The 19973-nt window shown below is 38.6% G+C and overlaps 9 protein-coding genes across 9 annotated transcripts; 5 read left to right on the forward strand and 4 right to left on the reverse strand.

Moving 5' to 3' along the window:
- Positions 1-13: 13 nt before the first annotated feature.
- GVI51_J05973 (uncharacterized protein) lies at positions 14-1231 on the reverse strand (the record flags this gene model as incomplete). The annotated part of the gene is made up of 1 exon (XM_447973.1): positions 14-1231. One exon carries the CDS (start codon positions 1229-1231, stop codon positions 14-16), a length of 1218 nt encoding a protein of 405 aa, XP_447973.1.
- Positions 1232-1556: 325 nt separating this feature from the next.
- On the forward strand, positions 1557-2819 carry BNI5 (Bni5p; the record flags this gene model as incomplete). The annotated part of the gene is made up of 1 exon (XM_447974.1): positions 1557-2819. The coding sequence occupies one exon, from the start codon at positions 1557-1559 to the stop codon at positions 2817-2819; it is 1263 nt and encodes a 420-aa protein (XP_447974.1).
- A 657-nt stretch (positions 2820-3476) lies between these two features.
- SKO1 (Sko1p) lies at positions 3477-5018 on the forward strand (the record flags this gene model as incomplete). The annotated part of the gene is made up of 1 exon (XM_447975.1): positions 3477-5018. The coding sequence occupies one exon, from the start codon at positions 3477-3479 to the stop codon at positions 5016-5018; it is 1542 nt and encodes a 513-aa protein (XP_447975.1).
- Positions 5019-5498: 480 nt separating this feature from the next.
- Positions 5499-6314, forward strand: FMP41 (Fmp41p; the record flags this gene model as incomplete). Its single annotated transcript, XM_447976.2, has 1 exon — positions 5499-6314. One exon carries the CDS (start codon positions 5499-5501, stop codon positions 6312-6314), a length of 816 nt encoding a protein of 271 aa, XP_447976.2.
- Positions 6315-6733: 419 nt separating this feature from the next.
- On the forward strand, positions 6734-8260 carry PSD1 (phosphatidylserine decarboxylase 1; the record flags this gene model as incomplete). Its single annotated transcript, XM_447977.1, has 1 exon — positions 6734-8260. One exon carries the CDS (start codon positions 6734-6736, stop codon positions 8258-8260), a length of 1527 nt encoding a protein of 508 aa, XP_447977.1.
- Positions 8261-8608: 348 nt separating this feature from the next.
- APC1 (anaphase promoting complex subunit 1) lies at positions 8609-13903 on the reverse strand (the record flags this gene model as incomplete). The annotated part of the gene is made up of 1 exon (XM_447978.1): positions 8609-13903. One exon carries the CDS (start codon positions 13901-13903, stop codon positions 8609-8611), a length of 5295 nt encoding a protein of 1764 aa, XP_447978.1.
- Positions 13904-14543: 640 nt separating this feature from the next.
- Positions 14544-16721, reverse strand: GID12 (Gid12p; the record flags this gene model as incomplete). The annotated part of the gene is made up of 1 exon (XM_447979.1): positions 14544-16721. One exon carries the CDS (start codon positions 16719-16721, stop codon positions 14544-14546), a length of 2178 nt encoding a protein of 725 aa, XP_447979.1.
- Positions 16722-17332: 611 nt separating this feature from the next.
- On the forward strand, positions 17333-17782 carry GVI51_J06127 (uncharacterized protein; the record flags this gene model as incomplete). Its single annotated transcript, XM_447980.1, has 1 exon — positions 17333-17782. One exon carries the CDS (start codon positions 17333-17335, stop codon positions 17780-17782), a length of 450 nt encoding a protein of 149 aa, XP_447980.1.
- A 179-nt stretch (positions 17783-17961) lies between these two features.
- DLD2 (D-lactate dehydrogenase) lies at positions 17962-19593 on the reverse strand (the record flags this gene model as incomplete). Its single annotated transcript, XM_447981.1, has 1 exon — positions 17962-19593. The coding sequence occupies one exon, from the start codon at positions 19591-19593 to the stop codon at positions 17962-17964; it is 1632 nt and encodes a 543-aa protein (XP_447981.1).
- Between the last annotated feature and the right edge of the window lie 380 nt (positions 19594-19973).

The raw sequence follows: 19973 nt of genomic DNA on the forward strand, positions 1-19973 counted from the left end.
TTCTCTCAGCAAGTTACATCAACATTCCCGGACCAACTAGTTGCGAACGCAAAGTCGCATTATGTCTCTTGTCTTTACGAGACTCATATTCATGTAAAAGCATGCACATGCAAGTTAAAACCTGTGTGTCCCATGGTAAGCCAAAAGCCGTATTTGGATTATCAGAAGAAAGTTCTCTATTCTGTTCTTTTATATCTAGTGTGGCAACTCTTAACGTCCGTTTCTTCGGAATCACAGAAACCTTATCATCTGAGTATCGAGCCCATACAGGAAGGTATCCTAAAGGTCGGAGTCTCTCCGCCCTTCTAGCCTGTTCATAGTCATTTAGTGTATCTTGAGTCATATAGGATGGCATAGAGTCATCAAGAACCAGCAGCTTGATGTTGTTAGAACCAAATGGGCTTGCAAAACCAGTCGATCCATACCACCTCAAGTTTAGACCTGCATAGTTCGTATCAGCGTTTCTGCTCTGCATATAGTTAGTCATATTGACATTTTCCGTAATAACAGTGTCCTTGACATCGCTAGTTAGCTTACTAAACGCAAACTTATGTTCTACTTTACCAGTTTTAGTGTCAACTGCCTTGAATATTGTACAGAACTGATATTTGTAGACAGAATACGGAGTGCCTTGTAACTCTGATACAAGTTCGGAACCCTGAGGAGCAAAATCCAACACATCAGCGCGAGTGCTTCCCTCATTATCGTTGGCATCACATGTTCGCACCACGATAAACTTGAATATCCTCATCACTGGAGTACTTCTTGATCCGAACATCGATTTAACTACATTAGACGGCAGTGCATGAAACAGAGGTATTCCCAGTTCAGACTGCACATCAAATTTTTCTATCTTTCTCTTGTTTCCCAGGTAAGCCTTGTATGACTCCTCACTCGCAAAGGCATAAAAGCCTCTACTCAAAAGCACAGAGACAAACGGCACTACCCGCTCATTATCGAAGTTGGGACATCGATTTACAAACCCGAGTCTCTGGAAATCACCAATTGTAGAGCTCTCGGAAAGCAGAGTATGCATAGTCATGTCGTCTCGATCACCGTCAATCATTGTCATCTGATCGTCGTCATCCCCGCCGACATGCGGTCTATACAGATGCTCTGCTGTGGACTCAACACTCACCGAATTTTGCGGAGGTAGCAATACCCTCTCACCTTCATCTTCCGGAACTCTGACTACTCGCCTGGAATTCAACAGCGACCGCACACGATCCATGATAATACCGCCTATTCCGCACACAAAGTTCTTGAAATGGTCCCTTGCCCGGAATCATTGGTATGATAGGTCAGAACTGTTATCTAGGCTGGACAAGCCGGTTGAAGTTATGTGATGTGGACAGCTCATCGCAAATCGATCAATCCGGAGCTCGATGGCCTCGGGTTATCACTTTGGCAGTTCGCAAAGAGCTTTGCGAAAGTCTTTTGGAAAAACACCAAAATAGCAAGAAAATAACCAAAACAACGCCAAAGTGTAGGATATTAGAAAAGGAGCATAGGCTCTTAGCTGCGCGTCAGATATTAGCAAAGACAGTGTGTGCAAGATGCTGGATCAGGAAGATGTCAAGAAACGTATGTCCCAGATTGAGTTAGACATCAACCAGATGAACAAGATGATCGATGAGAACTTGCAACTAGGCGAGAACGACGGCCATGACTCTGGTACCGAAGGTGTCGAAGGTGCAGTTGGTGAGGGAGTAGATGGACAAGCTGGTCCAGTAGAACCCGTGGTTACCACAGCAGCTGAGGAAACTTCTGAGACAAAGGATATTGAACATGAACAAGTTACGAATGAAGGTATGGCAAAGGAGGTAGAGGACGCCTCCGAGAGTTCTGTCCAAGCAACAGAACAAGCACAAGATCAACAGGCTGGTACTAATGAGGAAACGAATACATTTAAAACTGAAAGCATGCCAGAACCAGAGACACAAGCACCGGAGGTAAATGATTTAGAGATGAAAGAACCAGAGATGAAAGAACCAGAGATGAAAGAACCAGAGACGGTAGAACCAGAGACGGTAGAACCAGAGATGAAAGAACCAGAGACGGTAGAACCAGAGATGAAAGAACCTGTGATAAAGGAGACAGACGCACTAGAACCTGAGATGAAACATGCCGAAATTCCGCCGCAAGCTACTACAGAGGAACAACCTACAAGACACGATGAGTGGGAGGATGTGGAAGAGGAAGAGTTCAATGAGATAGATACTTCCACTGAGAGCAATAACGTTATAGGAGACACCAAGCAGGTTGAGGGATCATCTGTACTAGCTGCTGGAGATCTTAGAGGCAACGTTGCGGACAATGGCAACTTGACACCGGTGACAGATATAGATGATGCTGAGTCCACGATATTTATACCCAAGAAACAGAATCAGAACAGCGAGCTTACAGAGCAGATGAAAGAGACGCTGAGAAACACCAGAAGAACCACCAACCCATTCCGTGTGATCTCTGTGAGCAGTAGTAATAGCTCTACTAACAGCTCCCGGAAGTCCAGTGGACACGACATGGGTCTGGAGCAAACTCCAAGCGAGCAGCTGAAGAGATACGAACAAAGACACTACTACTTGACCACAAAGTGCGGCAAGATACAGAAAGAGATCGATTACTTAAATAAAATGAACTCGCAGGGCACATTATCTATAGACGATTCACGTAAGCTCACAAGAGCAATTGCAAAACTACAAGAATACCTGGACAAGAAAAACAAAGAAAGATACGAAGTAGGTGTATTACTAAGTCGGCAATTAAGAAGAGATATCAACCGTGGGGAAAACGGAGAGTTCTGGATAGGTACCAAGTAGTCAACCCCCCTCCTCTCTCCTCCCCCCACATAAATATTTTTTTCAAAGTTTTCTAACGTGTTTAAAGCAATCTGTACTATTCTTTCATTACCTATTTTTTGCACTCAATAACAAATACTGTAGTTAGTACATAAAATTCGGGATGTATAAATCAATATAGCTACACAACCCCACCAATATACACCCACCACCAGTAGCTGCATATCAACATGACGTGCATAGGCCCTGTCAAACATCCAAAATGACGTATTGCGGGATGGCAAAAAATTTAAAGGATTCCCCCAGGAACAAAAGAACTGGTGATAAGGAAAGTTTGTTGGAAATTCCCAAGTAGTTGGACCCATACCAAGCACTCCTCCCTGGATCATTATACAATCTATTAGGCGTTGCAAGTGTGCGTTTGAGCTTGAAGTGGCCCCCGGGATTAAACTATCGTGCAGAGGAGAAGAAAAAGAAATAGGAAAGAGATACCGCACAGCTGCAAGGGATCTAGCTCTCAATATTGGAATATTTGTTGTAGAAGCGGGTAAATTCTGCATAATAGCAAATATATCGAAAGTGCAAGGAAAAAAGTATATAATACGAGGTTTCTGTTAGGAAGATCACGATCAAGAAGTAGACTTCCGTGAATAGAGCAAAGGAAAGCATCTGACAGCTATGCAGAACACGTCTTCTAGACCATCGGGGTCGTTGGGGACAGTGTCGTCGTTTGATCTGGAGCCCAATCCCTTTGAGCAAAGTTTTGCGTCGACAAAGAAAACAGAAAGTGGTGGTGATGGTGGGAACATAGGTAATACGAATGATTCTGCCGCGAATGGAGATGGTTTAGACAACGCTAAGGGCATGGCCTCGTTGAGCTATCTGGATTCCCAGAACAACGGTAGTTCGGGTAGTTTGAATATAGACCCTCAAATAGCTGGTGACCAAAAGCGTGCCGCATCTTTGATTTATGGCAACCAGAGAGGGCCGATGCAGTCGCCTCCTTTGCTGACCCCAGGTGGCTCTAAGAAACTGCCACCTCTTTTAATGTCACCATCTTATTTACAAGGACAGTCCCAATCTGGTCAAAATGGTAGTTCGCACAACGGTAGTGCTACTGGGGGACAAACACCACTAGGTGGTTCACAAGGAGTAGCAAATGGTAGTGAAACAGATGGCCAATTGCCTGGGTTTTTGATGAACTTATTTAAGTCAGGATTAACACCTAACGAATCTAACCTGAGGGCTAATTTCACACCGGGCATATTGGGTAGCCAGTTCAATCAAGGGTCTCTACCCTCGCTGATGAATAACAATGTGAGCATTTCTCGAGCGAACAGTAACTCTGTAGTTCCAACAAATGGAGATAAAGACGAATCAGGATCTGGTAGAAAGATGAATGGACAAATAGACATTCCTAATAAAGCCCTAACTGCATTGGGGGGTCTTCCCGCTGGTCAATTAACCCCTGGGTTGAGCTCTTTATTAGCCTCTTCTGCCAAGCAACTGAACTTGGACAATAATACACGAGAGTCTACTCCTAACATATCCGTAAGTCAACCAGTTGTACAAGGCGTCACTAAATCTAATTCAGTACCGACCAACAGTTACTTCCCACTTGCAGACACCACCATTGAGAAGGACTCAGGTGCCGATGGTGCTGATAATCAATCTGGTACACAAAAGAAACGAGGAAGGAAGAAGAGTGTTTCGACAAAGGCTACAGAACCTAAGAGAAAACGTGCTTCAACAAGCTCAGCTTCTAAGAAATCGGAAGGCAATACTGGAACTGCAACTGTCACTAACCCGGAAGCAAACAATGCTGTCAACACTGGTAACGACGATTTGGATGAACAAGAGAGAAGAAGACAGGAGTTCTTGGAAAGAAACAGAGTTGCTGCGTCAAGGTTTAGACGGAAGAAGAAAGAGTATATAAAGAAGATAGAAACGGATTTGGGCATTTTACAAACAGAGTATAATGATATGTCGAAGATAATCGGCCATCTCGCTGGTATAACACCCGAAGGCAGTGACGATAGAGTCTCAGCTTCCATATTACTTATGCTTGAGCAATCCTTGATGAACAATGACATAAAGGCTGCACTTCAAATTATAGAAAGCACAAAGCAAATTCTAACATCATCAAACTTTGTCAAGAGAAACGGTGCAAACCCAGTTGCCAAAAATACAAGTCATGATAGTTCAGATTCGGGCAAATAAATGTAAACAATTCTATAGACCGGCCCCTTGTCTCTCTACTATTGGTTCTATTAAGCATATTCTCAAACATTTTCACCTTCCGTTTACCATGGCTGGATGAAAGGTATTGACTAATGAGGGCAAAAGAGATACAAGGACAACTAGTAAATTTAAGTAATATCCGTTGTAATATTATGGGAAATCAATCGTCCTACAATTTATATACTATCCTCCCTTTTTGAATATTCTGTCTAGCCTACTTATAAATATCAAAGAGTCACGTTTGTCATCTGTTCAATCTTCACATGACTAACCAATCATAAAGGACTTCGGAATTCCCCACATCGCAATCTTATCCATTTAACTGCTTTGGAGTCCTGGAATTTGAATCACGCCTGTCGATTTCATTGATCATCTTCCAAATGATTTACATGCTACTGCCCCACGTATAAAAGCTACAGTACCGTCATCGAAGTTTCTTCTATTCAGATAATTCCGAAGATGTCGATAGCTAAGCTATTTGCAGGGAAGATGAGCTACACTTACCTGAAGGACGCAAAGAAGATAATTTGTATTGGTAGAAACTATGCTGCACACATCAAAGAGTTGAACAATGCAACTCCAAAACAGCCATTCTTCTTCTTGAAGCCAATGTCCAGTGTTGTAACACCAGTCGATGAGAAACACGCCATAAAAGAGTTGCCTAAGCAAGCAAGCTACCATGGTTTGAACGATGACGGTACCAACCCAGGCACTATCCAGATACCAAAAGGTACGGTAGTCCATCATGAGATTGAAGTTGCATTGGTGATGGACAAGTACATCTCGAATGCCAACGAGTCTGAATTCACTGCAGCTGATGTTTACGATTCCATCAGAGGTGTAGCCCTGGCGCTGGACTTAACTGCTCGTAATGTTCAGGACGAAGCCAAGAAGAAAGGTCTACCGTGGTCCATCGGCAAAGGTTTCGATACGTTCTTGCCCATGTCACATATGATCCCAAAGACCAAATTCGAAGCCAATAAAGAAAATCTACAGGAAGCATTCAGAGTTACTTGCGATGTCAACGGCACTCGCAGACAAGACGGTAACACAAACCTGATGCTATATCCACTCCACAAAATCATCCAGCATATCTCAACAATGATGACTTTGGAGCCAGGCGACATCATCCTCACAGGTACACCTGCTGGTGTGGGCCCAATTGCTGCCGGTGACAACATCAGCGGTCAGTTGTACTACACAGACGACTTGCTCATTGACTTCAATTTCGACTGCGTAGTTCGCCCTGGTCCTTACGAATACAAAGAAACTTAGTTTAATCAAACAAAAATAAAAATAAAAATGGTACTAAAACTAAACCTAAATACTACTCTAACACTGATCTGTACGACTTATATCAAAGCTCTATGTAATCAATATTAATGCATTCATCATTGTAGTTTGAAGGCTTTAAAAGGCCATTATGCCAAAAATCCTTCGGCATTCTTCATTTTTGAGCCCATCTCGCGTAACCTTTCGCACAAATCGACTTCTTAGGAAGCCAAACAAAGACTCTCGAATGCTCATCGTGCTCTTTGCGTTTAGTCATAAGACACTATTCAAAACAAACCAAGAGGACCGTTAGAGTGATCGTGGTATCCTTGCACCTGAGATAATAGAAATTAAGACGGTGAGCTCTTTTTCTCTGGGAAAGAAACTAGCGCTGCTTAAGGGAATACCAGTACCAAATCGCGATGATTCCAGTCAAGACTGTGCTGTTAAAGAGCAAGACTCTGCTTAGTGGTAGGATGCCTGTGCGCCTTTCTAATGGTATGCAGTTGCGCAACAGAACTGCCATCTTGAAGCGTGGCATTACCAATAGGTTAAGCAATCCGCAGAGGAAGTCCAATGAGATTGTCCGCAAAGCTAGGAGTTATGCTAGTGTTACCACGAAACAGAAGGAGAAATACATTGTTTCTGTAAATATGAAATGGGCGGTGCTAACAGGTGTCACAATTGTTCTTGGGACTCTGTTGCTGACTTCACGTAGAATTGAGGAAGATGAGGATAGCAAGAAGGACAGCGAGGGCCAAGGGAAAAGGTATAAGAAGATTAGGATTCTTGACAACAACTGGCTATTTTTTTGCTACTCAACGTTACCTTTGAACGCTATTTCACGTCTTTGGGGCCAGGTTAATTCCTACACTTTACCCATTTGGTTAAGACCTTCGGGATTTAAATTTTACTCTTACCTGTTTGGTGTTAACTTGGATGAAATGGAGAACCCAAATCTAGAGGACTATGCAAACCTATCAGATTTCTTCTACCGTAATATTAGGCCTGAGACCAGACCTGTTGCTCCTGGTGATGAAGTCATCGTTTGTCCTAGCGATGGTAAAGTTCTTCAGATTGGTATTATTAACTCTGAAACTGGCGAAGTTGAACAGGTCAAAGGATTAACATATTCTATCAAGGAATTTTTGGGTACGCATAGCCATCCTTTACTATGTAAGAGTGAATCCACTCTGGACTTATCCGGCCATGAAGAGCGCCATCAGGAATTTGCACGAGCAAACAAATTCAAAGTGTCTTATTCATCTCCAGACTTGAATGCTACGAAAGATGAGGAGGCAACTGACGTTATTAAATTTGAGAATGAGGGTGATAAAACTGTCGACGAGTATAATACTCCTAGCATCTCTAAGACAATGAAACTTCTAACCGAAGTCTCACCTAACTTCCCTTCATATACTTCGAGTATGACTGGCCCCGAAGAGACTAACCTATATTTTGCTGTCATCTACTTGGCTCCTGGTGACTATCACCACTTTCATTCACCAATAAACTGGGTTTGTCGCCTCCGTCGTCACTTTCCTGGTGACCTTTTCTCTGTTGCACCATATTTTCAAAGAAATTTCCCCAATCTGTTTGTTTTAAATGAGAGAGTTGCTCTTTTAGGTTACTGGAGACATGGATTCTTCAGTATGACTCCAGTTGGTGCCACTAATGTTGGATCAATCAAATTGAATTTTGATGAAGAACTAAAGACCAATGCAAAAAGGAGGAAAATAAAACCACATACTTGCTATGAAGCCGTTTATGAGAAAGCCAGTAAGGTTTTAGGGGGACTTCCTTTGACAAAGGGGGAGGAAATGGGTGGTTTCATGTTAGGAAGCACTGTAGTTCTTTGTTTTGAAGCACCAAAAGATTTTCAATTCCATATCAAAACTGGTGAGAAAGTCAAAATGGGACAAAAGCTAGGCTCTATCCAGAAAGACTAACTATGAATTAATCACAATTGCTACCCTTTCATAACTCTATGTTGAATATCAACATATTATCAAATTAACCATATTTTGCATATTCTTTTATAAATAACGGTACTTCTCAAATGAGAAAGCTCTACATATCTCTTGGGAGACCATATATCTAGATATACGCATACCAATAAAAATATATAGTTTCAATACGCTCATTACCTAAAATTGCAAAGATGAAAAGATCGCATCATTTACAATAATCTAAACAGTTTTGTTTGAGTTAACGAATATAGATGCATACATATTTATATCTATGTGCATTTTCAGAAACTCCTCATTCACACCACGATTTAGTAACAGCCAGTTAAATCAATGCTGCGCTTCCTCGTAAAGCTTCCACCAAATTGCTAGGTCATCATTTGATATCGATGATACTCTTCTATTGTTTTGAATTAATTCAAGATCAAATTTAGAGTTTCTTGAACAGATACTAGAATCTTCGAACTCATTTAGCGGGTCCTGCAAATCCTTGCCTTTTATATGCAACAAAGAAAGTATAGAAGAAGCAGGCTGTACCATAATTTTATCAAACCGTAATCTTTTCTCTATTTTCTTACTTAGAGAAAGGTCAACTACATCCGTATTATTCCGAGTTCTGTAGTCAGAAGCACCATTAGGATATGAAGACTCTTTCTTTGATTGGACATACAAAATTGTCCCGTTTTTGAATAATTTTGATGCAGAGATATTTTTACTGAAATCAATGTGAAGGGGATAGTAGTCATTGGATATTAGCGATATTGCCTTAATGGCGTTAATTTCAGGCAGAAGACAAGGAGTTCGCAAAATTTGTTCATTGAGCTTTTGTGAGTTGGCAGACTTTGTGAGAACTCTGATATCAACACCAGATACCATTTTATCCGTAGTAGCATCTTTAACTAAGAGACATCTAGATTCAACTGCCAAACTCCAAAAATGTCTCAATTCTTGAAGATAATACGGAGGTAAAAATAAAGGTAAAGTGCTCAAGATTAAATAAGCGACAGACTCTTTATCGGTGTTCTTTAAGGCATACTGACCCGAACCTAAAAACAAAAATCCTATGGACAGACTTGTGGCAATATATTTTGCATAGTGATTATCTGTGTCGGGTTGGTCAAAATTTGGGGGTACGGTATCTTCTCCTGCTGAACCTCCTTCAACAACCTCCTCAAACCCGTTTAGAGAACTCCTTCGACTACTACCTACTGCCTGATTGTTAATTGTGTTAGCATCGGAATGATCCCAGTTGTTCTGTGATTTCGATTCTTTTCTATGATAAATATCTGAGCTACTTCCAAATACCACCTCATGAACGTATCTAATTCGTTTAAATACATCCAAATCACCCCGTGCACTCATAACCATACTGAGGGATACCATAATAACATTTAACAGCACATTAATAGAAGTTACAACTAATTTGAAATCAACAGAGTCTCTTCCAGGGTATTGATAAAAGGGAAGAAGTTGGTCAAACAAGGAGAGCAAGAATTCCTTAATTCTTAAATTTCCAGTAGAGGCAAACTTTAACCCTAGGGATAAAATCCTGCCTGATAATATGTAATATATTTGCATATGATCAGACTTCAAACAAGAGTCTAGTATATCCACGCCTAGCTCTTCCATCAAGAATTCAACAGAGTCATGGATCGAGTCCCACATTATCATGCGATATGCAAACTCTGAAAACATATAAAACTCGGGACGGCAAGAGCTTCTTTCAAAGCCAAAAATAATCTTTGGCTTAACTTGATCGGCAACATCTGCGTTTTCACTCTTCAGATATATCAACATAATAGCTAAAAGCCTGCCTATATATGAGTTCTGAGGCAGCTCAGATTTCTCAGCTTCTGAATGAAATTTCAACTTGTTTAACAATCCATCTGTCAAAGAAGTAAAATATGCAGAATCTTGAATCTCCGGCAAATTATAAGATGAATCAAGGTCGTCTTCAACCAAATTGCTTCGACTTTTTTTGTGCTCTTCAGTACCACATGATTTAGTAAAATTGTCAGCTGCACCTAGATTGATCATGCCAATAGCTATACCAGCAGCCATTCTATATCCTTCATTAGCAACATACTCCTCATTAATGAGTACTAAAGACTCCAACTGATCAACAAGGATGTTTGTCATCTTTTTATGTTGAGACTTCAAGAATAAAAGTCCTAAGCTAACAAGTCCGGCTGTCTGCACTCGAATATCAATATTCAAATCATTAGCTCCTTTAGGCAATAAGGAAGCGATATGGATGCTCAAAATTTTTGTTAACGTCAGATCCATGGTACCTCTCATGCTAGCGGTCATTCCTAACAATAGACCAACGCCAACATGTGTATTCTTTAGGCTGAGGTAGTTATAAATATGCCATTCTTCTAACTCTTTTAAATGCCCATTTAAACCAAGACCTAATAGGAAACCTGCATGTGATGCACTTACATCCTTTGGCTTATTGAAAACAATCCAACTACCATTTACTCCTTTGGTTTTTCTAGATATTTTTAAACCAGAACTTACACCTGCATGAAATTCACCCCATTCAATTATATCGCTTGGGATGAGATCCTTGTCAACATTAATTACAGTCTCGTCAGGAAAGGAAACTGAAAAATTTATTGGCCTCAAAACCCACTTTTGGGTTGACAATGGCTTTTCTGTTGCAAAAACTACCATTGCCCAACCAATACCCTGAGCGCATGATCTAAGAGCAATAATTTCTGCAATCTTCTTTTTTTTACTTAGTATTTTCGAGTACTCGGAATCAGTAGAAAAGAAAGGAACTTTTTGAACCTTACTAAAAGACAACAATGTCATAGCATCATTAAACCTTCTATCCTCCGAAAATATCAGACTCGAGTTTTTCTTTAGATTGACACCATCATCGATATCTTCTGAAGCATTTTGATCTAAAAGTATATCCTTTGACAGTTGGGATTCTGAACTCAAAACAATATCAGAAAGAACAGACAGTATGGATTTCGTTGATTTCGCGTTTAGTAATGGTGACGCTTTTATATCAGTTTTCAAAGCACTTTCATTGCTACCCTTCCATGTCATTTTTTCTTTAAGTATGCTTGAGTATCTCGCTAAATCTGCTCTCGATATAAGTCCAACATCAACATCCTCTTCAATCTCAGCAAAATTGTTCTCAAACAATTGTAAGGCTTCCACCATAGGCTTAAAAAGTCCAGGTGGATAGGATTGCAGATCTTCCCTATTCATCTTGAACTTTGTCAAGACTTTCAAAAAGTGACTTTTAGGTGATATATTATTTAGTGACTCAAATAGTCGAGTTACTTTAAAAGTCCGAGGAGTGATAAGTTCGTTAACCTTATTGTCCATTTCAACTAGTCTAGAAAACTCTATAAAAGGGACAATAGTGTTAACATCTTTATCACTTAAACTCGATAAAGATCCAAGAATTGAAGTCGGTGCATCCAAGGGTTTGACATAACCATTTACTATATTAGAGGACAAGTTTAGGCAGCACGGGATTGCTTTGAGACCTTTATAATCTTGGTAGTAATCATCCCATTGAGAGGGCCATTCCAGAATAGTTGTTATTGCGCCAATCAAAGAACCCATGTCGTCGGTATCCCTTCTCCTATATATGTTTAGAATGGTCTCCTCTCTTAACAAATGCAGTCCCATAACCATTTTTGGAAAAGTGACACCAACATCCATTCTTTCAAGTGAATTTAAAATTCGAGAGTTCCGTAAGGAAGGTAGTGAAGTTAAAGAGTCTGGTGACATTAGACTAGAAATCAAAACCTTAAAGCATTCCCATTCACAATCAAACACATCGAGATTTTCTTTAGAATTAACATACTCAAGACTAATTTGAAACCAAAAGAAAACAAGTAGTTGATAAAATTTCGAGTCACAAATATACCTAAACGAAAGAAAAATCTCTCTTAACAACAGCCTTTTGGGACAGCGGTCATATAGAGTAAAATATCTCACAAATGTAGAAGGGAATTGATGAACTATCAGTTGTTCTTTGCTAACCATTTCCATTCTTCTAATGGCCATTATATTTTCTTCATAATATATATCAAGGTAAGGATTCATGATATATGTCTTCTCTTCTGTAATGGCAAAAACACAGCCATCTAATCTATATTCCGAGCTATTTGTTGGTTGAAAGTCCAATATATTACCAAAATCCACTTTAGGCAGATTTTTTAACTGGATCATCAGTTGTGGAAATGTGCCATAAAGTAGAAATGAATTAGAGTTAATTACTTCAGGGATCATATCAATAAACCATAATTTATAATAACCCTTTTCCGTGTCAAAAATTAATACACCCTCCATATTTTCATACTTTAAAGGAAGACATTTTATATTTATACCTCCTTCGCCATTTCTCAAGGATTCAGGAAGTTTAACAGTTGAAATCTTAGTTAATACAACATCTTTTATTGATGTTTCGCTGCTCATAGTGTCGGTTGTGGCCATAGTACTACTCGAAACTCTTACGCTGCTATTGGGGTGATTTTTCAATAAGCTTTCGTTGCCGTTTATCCCCAATCTATCCATAGTAGATGAGTCATTCCGTTTTAAAGTTGATGATGACAGCTGTTGATGACTTACATTAACTTCTTGAAAAAAATCTGCAGGTGATTTCAGTTGAACATCAACCGGAAGGCCAGCGTTTGGTGTTACTTTTCGATTCATCAACGAAAGTTTTCTTAAGTCATTGCTGTATTGATGTCTATTTTCTAGTTGCTGACTTGCTTCCAATTTACTTATAGTTCTAGGTTTGGAGATTTGTAAATGACTATTCTGACCTGCACTATTACTATTTTTATAGTCTGACAAAGTGTTTTCTGTTCTAGCATTATCTCCAAGTATCCTAGTGTAATAAAATTGCAAATTCAATTCTTCTGAATCATAGAGAACAGTGATACTAAGCCCAGAATTTTTTGGAAAGGTCATCATTTTTAAAGGATGTCGTACCCTAGATGATGCTAAACAAGTCTGTTCGCTATTTTCCAGTTCTTTAGTATATTCATTTGGACTACATGTACGTCTTTTTTTCTTAAATAGAATATTACCATCCACAGTATCGATCTCCCGCGTATTCCGTCTCTTACCACTTGAGGTGAGTATTGTATCATCTTCATTAATAAATACTAGGGTCCCAAAAGGTGCCAATGGGTCAGAAAGTGATATGAACTGCTGCTCAATAGAGGTTCTTCCACTATTTTCTTCAGAAAAAATTGATTTGCCGCCACTTCCAGGTTCTAATGATAACATATCATCCCGTTCCAATATTATACCATTTTGATACATAAATGCATCTTTTATTGGAAAAGGGAAGCATATTGTGGAACTATCACTTTTTGCACTTTCTGAGCTTTCATTGGCGATATAGTAGACATATGCAAGCTCTCTCAGTACAATTATTAGACATTTCGTCTGTAGATTTTCAAATTTGGTAAATCCAGCTCTTACTACAGCAGATGAGTTGAAAGTAAATCGCCTTCTACATTCCGTGCCTTTACCTACTAACCACTCGACAGTTCTCCGGTCAGGAGATACCCAAAGGTCACCTAGATCATCATCACTACATTCAAAGCATTTCTTGAATAATGAAAAGTCCTCTTTAAAATTCATTCCAGTAATCAGAAAAACTGGCGCACAGTACAAAAAATAGTGTCTGTTCGCTTTTATTGATCTAGCAGTAGTATCTTTCTATTATCAGAAATAAATCCAAATTGAATAGATTTAGTAAATTCCTAGTAGGTAAATTTAATTGCAATATTAGATAGATCAAGAGCCCAAATTTATTTGCGACTGCTCAACCTTCTATTAGATCCTAACATTCAATGAACGAACAGTATGCCAATCCGCAATAAGAATGATTGGTAATATTAGGTCTGTTTTAGGTGAATATTTACACCTAAACAATTATATACAAAATCGATTCTATCAGTAATAAATAAATGCATTCGATATTAATAGTTACCGTTTCAATTGGATCGCAATGAGATGGTACAAAAGCCTATTATTGCTAGTTTTGATGATCTGTGCGCATGCGCGAAGGCCTTTGTCTCGAAAACCTTAAAATTAATGAAATATCGTATATGATGATCACTATAGACATATATTGTTGTTGATGTTTGTGTATAATAAAGGCACTATGAGACAGACAATAATGAATATAAAAAAAGTTACATTAATAATTAAGACTACTCAAGCAAAAATATACCCGAGCAGTTTATTGTGAGAATGGCTGAAATGCAACAGTATATGATTAGATTGAAGATATGACGAAATTATCAGATAGTGACCTCTGTTTCTTCCTACTCTGTCCCATTTCAATATCTGATTGCGACCTTTTACGACTTGATACTTGTTCTTTGAAATCAGTTATGAAAATTAATTTATCAACGAATTTACCGACTTTTGTTAACTGAATACTGTCGGTGCATTCATAGCTTCCAATTCTTGAATGAGGTCTCATCATGCAATTATAAGAGTTTATCTCGCCACTTAGGTTTGTTGTAATTAACTGGAAATTGAGTAGTACACCACTACAATCCTTGCAAGTTTCAAAGCGATCAACCAGTAATATAGCATCATTCAGTAGGCCCAGATCTATCTTAATGATACAAATTGATTCAATTGGGTTATCGCTTAAGTGATTCATATACTTAAGAAGACTTCTATCTAATAATAAAACACCACCACTTCCTATAATTAGAATTATCTTTTCTGTTAATACAAACAACTTTTTGAATGAGCAAACTTGTGATAATATTTCATCAAATCTCTCCCTCGAATCCTTTGTATTGCTAAATTCACTGTACTGGTGATTTGGGTACACATTGATTTCCACCAAGGGTTCATTCATCAACCTTGGTCTGAAAACATGAAATTTCAAAAACTTTTCGATACTATAAATGTCCAAATTCCTATATTTGTCTGTAAGGAAGGATACTATCACATCATCTTCTACATCAGATGGCGGCTCATCATTGAACGTATATGACCCATTAAATATATGTTGCTGACTTTCTTGTCGCAATTGAACAGCACAAAAATCAATAGGGAAGGTGTTTTTTTTTAGTGATTTCAGGAGCGTATCCACTTTTTTTTCCGTCAACTGTCTAGACATGTAATTTATTCGTCTGAACAGGGAGTCTTGGGACCTATTTACCATCAAATTCCCTCTAGATAGTGGCCTAGTAGATATACTTAAATTTTCCGCTAATTCAACATTTTGATTATCAGCTATGTTATGCAATAGTTTATCAATTTCATCTTTCCTCCCCCCAAACTTTTGCTTCCAAACGATAATTGATTGTAATGGAGCTGTACCAGACAGCTGTATAATCGAATTCCACAAACGATGATCAATTTGTGGCATGTTTGCAATGTCATTATCCAGATTGAAAATCAATGAGGATGATTGCAAATATTGATTTGATTGGCATTCTAATTTCTTCTTCAAATAGGTACGCAAAAAAATAACAAATATCCGTGTCATAACAACTTTTCTTATCATAAGCGGTGACCTTTGTGCAGATACAATAAAACTCAGCCTATCCAGTGGGTTTATTTGAAAATTTGCAATACCTTGGTCAAGTCTATTATAACCTGACGACTTATACATTATTGCTCCACTATAGCTGGCTGTGTATTTTTGTTGTCCCAAGATACTATTACGAGTGTCTTCATCAATAGGAATTAAAAAATAGCAGATATCATCAGTTTTACCGCAGTATCTGTATTGAGTCAATTTAAAGAATTCGTCTTCATCAGGGGATATATTTCGAGCAGCAGTTGTTCCTCCATTACCATCATTTTTCATATCTTTGATCTTGTTGCTATCACTGTTACTAATTAGGTTTTCAACCTGAATATAATCTTCTGGAAGATTAAGAATAAATATATATACTTTTCCAGATGTGGTGCAACAATAAAGCAAGCCCTTGAAGTATGATAGATTTGCAATGCTAAAGTCGAAATCTCCTGTTGGGTCGATGTCATCAGGGAAGCATTTCCATAAGAATTGTGGGCATAAAGAGGAATTCTGATAAATTTTTTGTCGATAGTCCTTAACAACCTCAATGATCCCATTAGACCTGCATATGAGCATATAGTCAGAATCATCTTTTAGGTCAAAATTAGGAAAATTAGTTTCGTTTTCTTCGACTTCAGAGTTAATGTTACTAGTACAGTCACCTTCAACTGGATTGTTAGTTTTTTCAGCTCTTTGACTTGGTTTTTGGTTGCCATATAGTGATCTATCCTTTGGAACCAGGTAGCAAAATGCCAGCACACTGCTATCTACGCTTTCATCGCCAAAATTCGAGCTTCTTCGTATTCTTGTAAACTTGCCATCCTTATTATCCAATATACAGTAAGTGGACGTGTTACCCTTCTTATTAGAGGGGGTAGATACAGCTAGTGTTATTGTTCTGGACATTAATAGGCCAAGCGCATTTATTATCTCCAAATTGAATTAATTCAAACAGCAGGTCTTCTTATATGTATATTTAGGAAATATTGAGCAAACACTCTCTTTTCGTTTCAACTAAGTATCTGCTGCGCTCAATACGCTACTAATCTGAATAATTTCAACTCTCAATGTGCTCTGCGTTTTCCACAGAATTAGTATGTGAATACACCTTATTGATTCAATCTCCACAAAAAGATAAAACTGTTATCCTTATTGTTTCTATGGTTCAAAATGCAGAGAAATAGATCCAGCTATATACCTCTAGCCTAGAACTCTTACAAAACAGACCAAATTCCAAAACAGAGGGGCAGGAATGTAGCCTATATCTTTGTTGGTACTGATGAGATCTTGGAATCCTTATGATTAAACCTTTGGTATCGAGCCATCCTAATTCGCCCTTAAATACTTGAGTGAAAAAAAATCGCGGTGATTTTCAGGTTGAACAATGGCGAACTAGAATGGCTATAAGAATGGTATTAATTAAAGCTCATCGCAACAATATCAAATGAGTATAATCGGATGTGTATGAGAATGACGAGCATACAGATCAGATTTTGAATTAGGAGCAAATTATTAATATGGATTGGAATGTATCAGATGTCGTAACGGATAAGAAATCAAAATTTCAAGCTAGGTGCTGCTTTTTGAGAGACCAGAAGGACATACCAGATATATTGCAAGGCATGATTCAAAGTGATAAGCATATAGCAAAGGCTAGTCACATGCATATGTATGCTTGGCGAACTGGAACTGAAGAGTTGAAAGGAAATGAGAAGCAAACCAAAAAAAAGAATAACAAGAAGCAGGATGAGGTGGTTCAGCTAAAAAATGTTCAGCAAGGTAGCTCAGACTGTGGTGAAGCTGGTGCAGGCCAGCGGCTTCTAACTTTATTGGAAAGGTCTAATGCTTTCAATGTTATAGTAATTGTTACTAGATGGTATGGTGGCACTCCCTTAGGTCCAGCTCGATTCAGGCACATTTGTTCAGCCGCACTTCAAAGTTTGCGTATCGGAGGTTTTGTTCCATAGAGGAAGTAGATTTGAACGTTCTATTTTTAACAAGTAACACGTAACTTATAAATGAATAATGATTACTAAATATAACTAATACTTAACTCGTATACCGTAGTTTGATTCCTAATGATAAATGTTATGAGAAAGTTTTGATGGAGTCAAACACTGAATATATTATTTTAACAAGAAACCTCTCAGATATACTTGTAAGGATTCAAGATGGAGTTCGGATCGTATTGATTTTTTATAGATTTGATCATCTCAATCTCCTCAGGGGTTTTCGAATACTGAATGTAATTCTTCTTCTGGAAACCCAGCCCATGTTCAGCGCTCACAGAACCATGGTGTCTTTGAATGAACTCATATACAAAGGGTTCTAAGCATTTCTCTACCTCTTTCGTATATTCACGAACTGCAACATTCAAATGAAGGTTACCATCACCTATATGCCCATATCCAATAGCTGAAACAACTGGCTTTGGTGCTTCACCTAGGAGACCATGCTGAGTTAATCTGTCATTTACAGCCTCAACTAGAGAGTACATACTCTTCAATGGTAAAGAAACATCATATTTATATACACCACCATTGGATTGACTTGATTCAGGAATCATCTCTCTCCATTGCCATAGATTAGCTAGCTCTGTTTCATCTTGTGCCACAACACCGTCAGTCACTAAACCTTCCTCCATTGCTAACTCTAAGAAAGCTTCAAGTTTTGCATCATCATGCTCTTTGTTTGATCCAGAAGTTTCGATCAAAACATAAAAAGGATGTTCATCTTCCAGTGGGAAAGGTACGCCTTCCAAATGATCTTTAGTTAAGCTCAAAGACTTATTGTCCATAAATTCATAAGCAGATATAATCTCTGACAGCTCTTGCCTTGCTTTCACAAATACTTTTTGGACGGATTCGTAATCTTCAAGTGATAAGAAACAGACGTTAGTGAACTTTGGCTTTGGAGGTGCTAAAATGGAAACCCCTGTAATAATACCAATCGTACCCTCTGAACCAATAAATAATTGTTTTATATCATAACCAGTGTTGTCTTTTCTTAGGGAATGCATACTATTTACAATCTTCCCATTTGGTAGAACAACTTCCAAACCTAGAACAGATCCATGTAATGAACCATAGCGCAGTAATCTTAAACCTCCAGCATTTGTAGCTACCACACCTCCAACATGACAGGAACCCTTAGCACCCAAATCCAGAGGGAAGATGTAACCATTCTTCTCCAAATACTCATTTGCAGCTTCTAGGATAACACCGGCGTCACATTTAAAAATTCCACTTACTGGATCAAATTCTCTTATTTTGTTCAAGTTAGCGAGAGATAAAATTATTTCATCAAAAACAGGGATAGATCCACCAACAAGGCCGGTATTACCACCTTGAGGAACTACAGCAAGTCGATTATCATTACAGTATTTGATAATCTTTGAGACTTGTTCCACAGTTTTTGGTTTCAACAATAACTTACTTTGACCTTTGTATTTCCTCATCCAATCTTCATTGTAAGCTGCCAATGAGTCATTACTATCATTTCCTTCTAATAACTCGGTTTCAGACAGGATAGATTTAAAATAGTCAATATCATCTTTAGCCAAAGACTTAAACCTGCCATCTCTTTTCACTTCTGGGTATGTCTCTGCTGTTAAACGTGGTGGTAGTTTCGAAGAGTATGTTCGAGTATAAGCTGCCATGGTCAACAATGGCTGCATGTAAAGTCCCAATCTGTTTCTGCCACTAACGGCAGTGCTATTCAGCACTCTGCTGGCATTCTTCGAAACAATCCTGTACTGCCTGCCACACTTTAACATCATGTCTTGCGCTAGAAGTTTGAGGAATTAGCTTACTCTGATGGCTCTGCAACCTGTAGATATCTATGCTACTTTGACAAAATTAGCAGTGTGATGCACATATAGTAGTAGCAATATAGAAGAACGCAATTTGCTGATATATCGGATGACTGTGGATCGGCAGTGACTTGATTGTCATCATCATCGAGATGTGGAATTATTACACGTGTAACATTATATTATCGGGTGCTATATAATGGTCGGTTATGTTCAGAATTCTCTACCTCTGCAGTCTTTGATGTGTATTGAGTATCTTTCCCGACTAGATTGTAGAACATTTATATTACTTATAAGATTTTGTTGTTGTAAAGATTCTTGATTTATACAGCAAGCTTTGTCCTTAA

Source organism: Nakaseomyces glabratus, chromosome J, assembly GCF_010111755.1.
Source record: "Nakaseomyces glabratus chromosome J, complete sequence".
Lineage (NCBI taxonomy): Eukaryota > Fungi > Ascomycota > Saccharomycetes > Saccharomycetales > Saccharomycetaceae > Nakaseomyces > Nakaseomyces glabratus.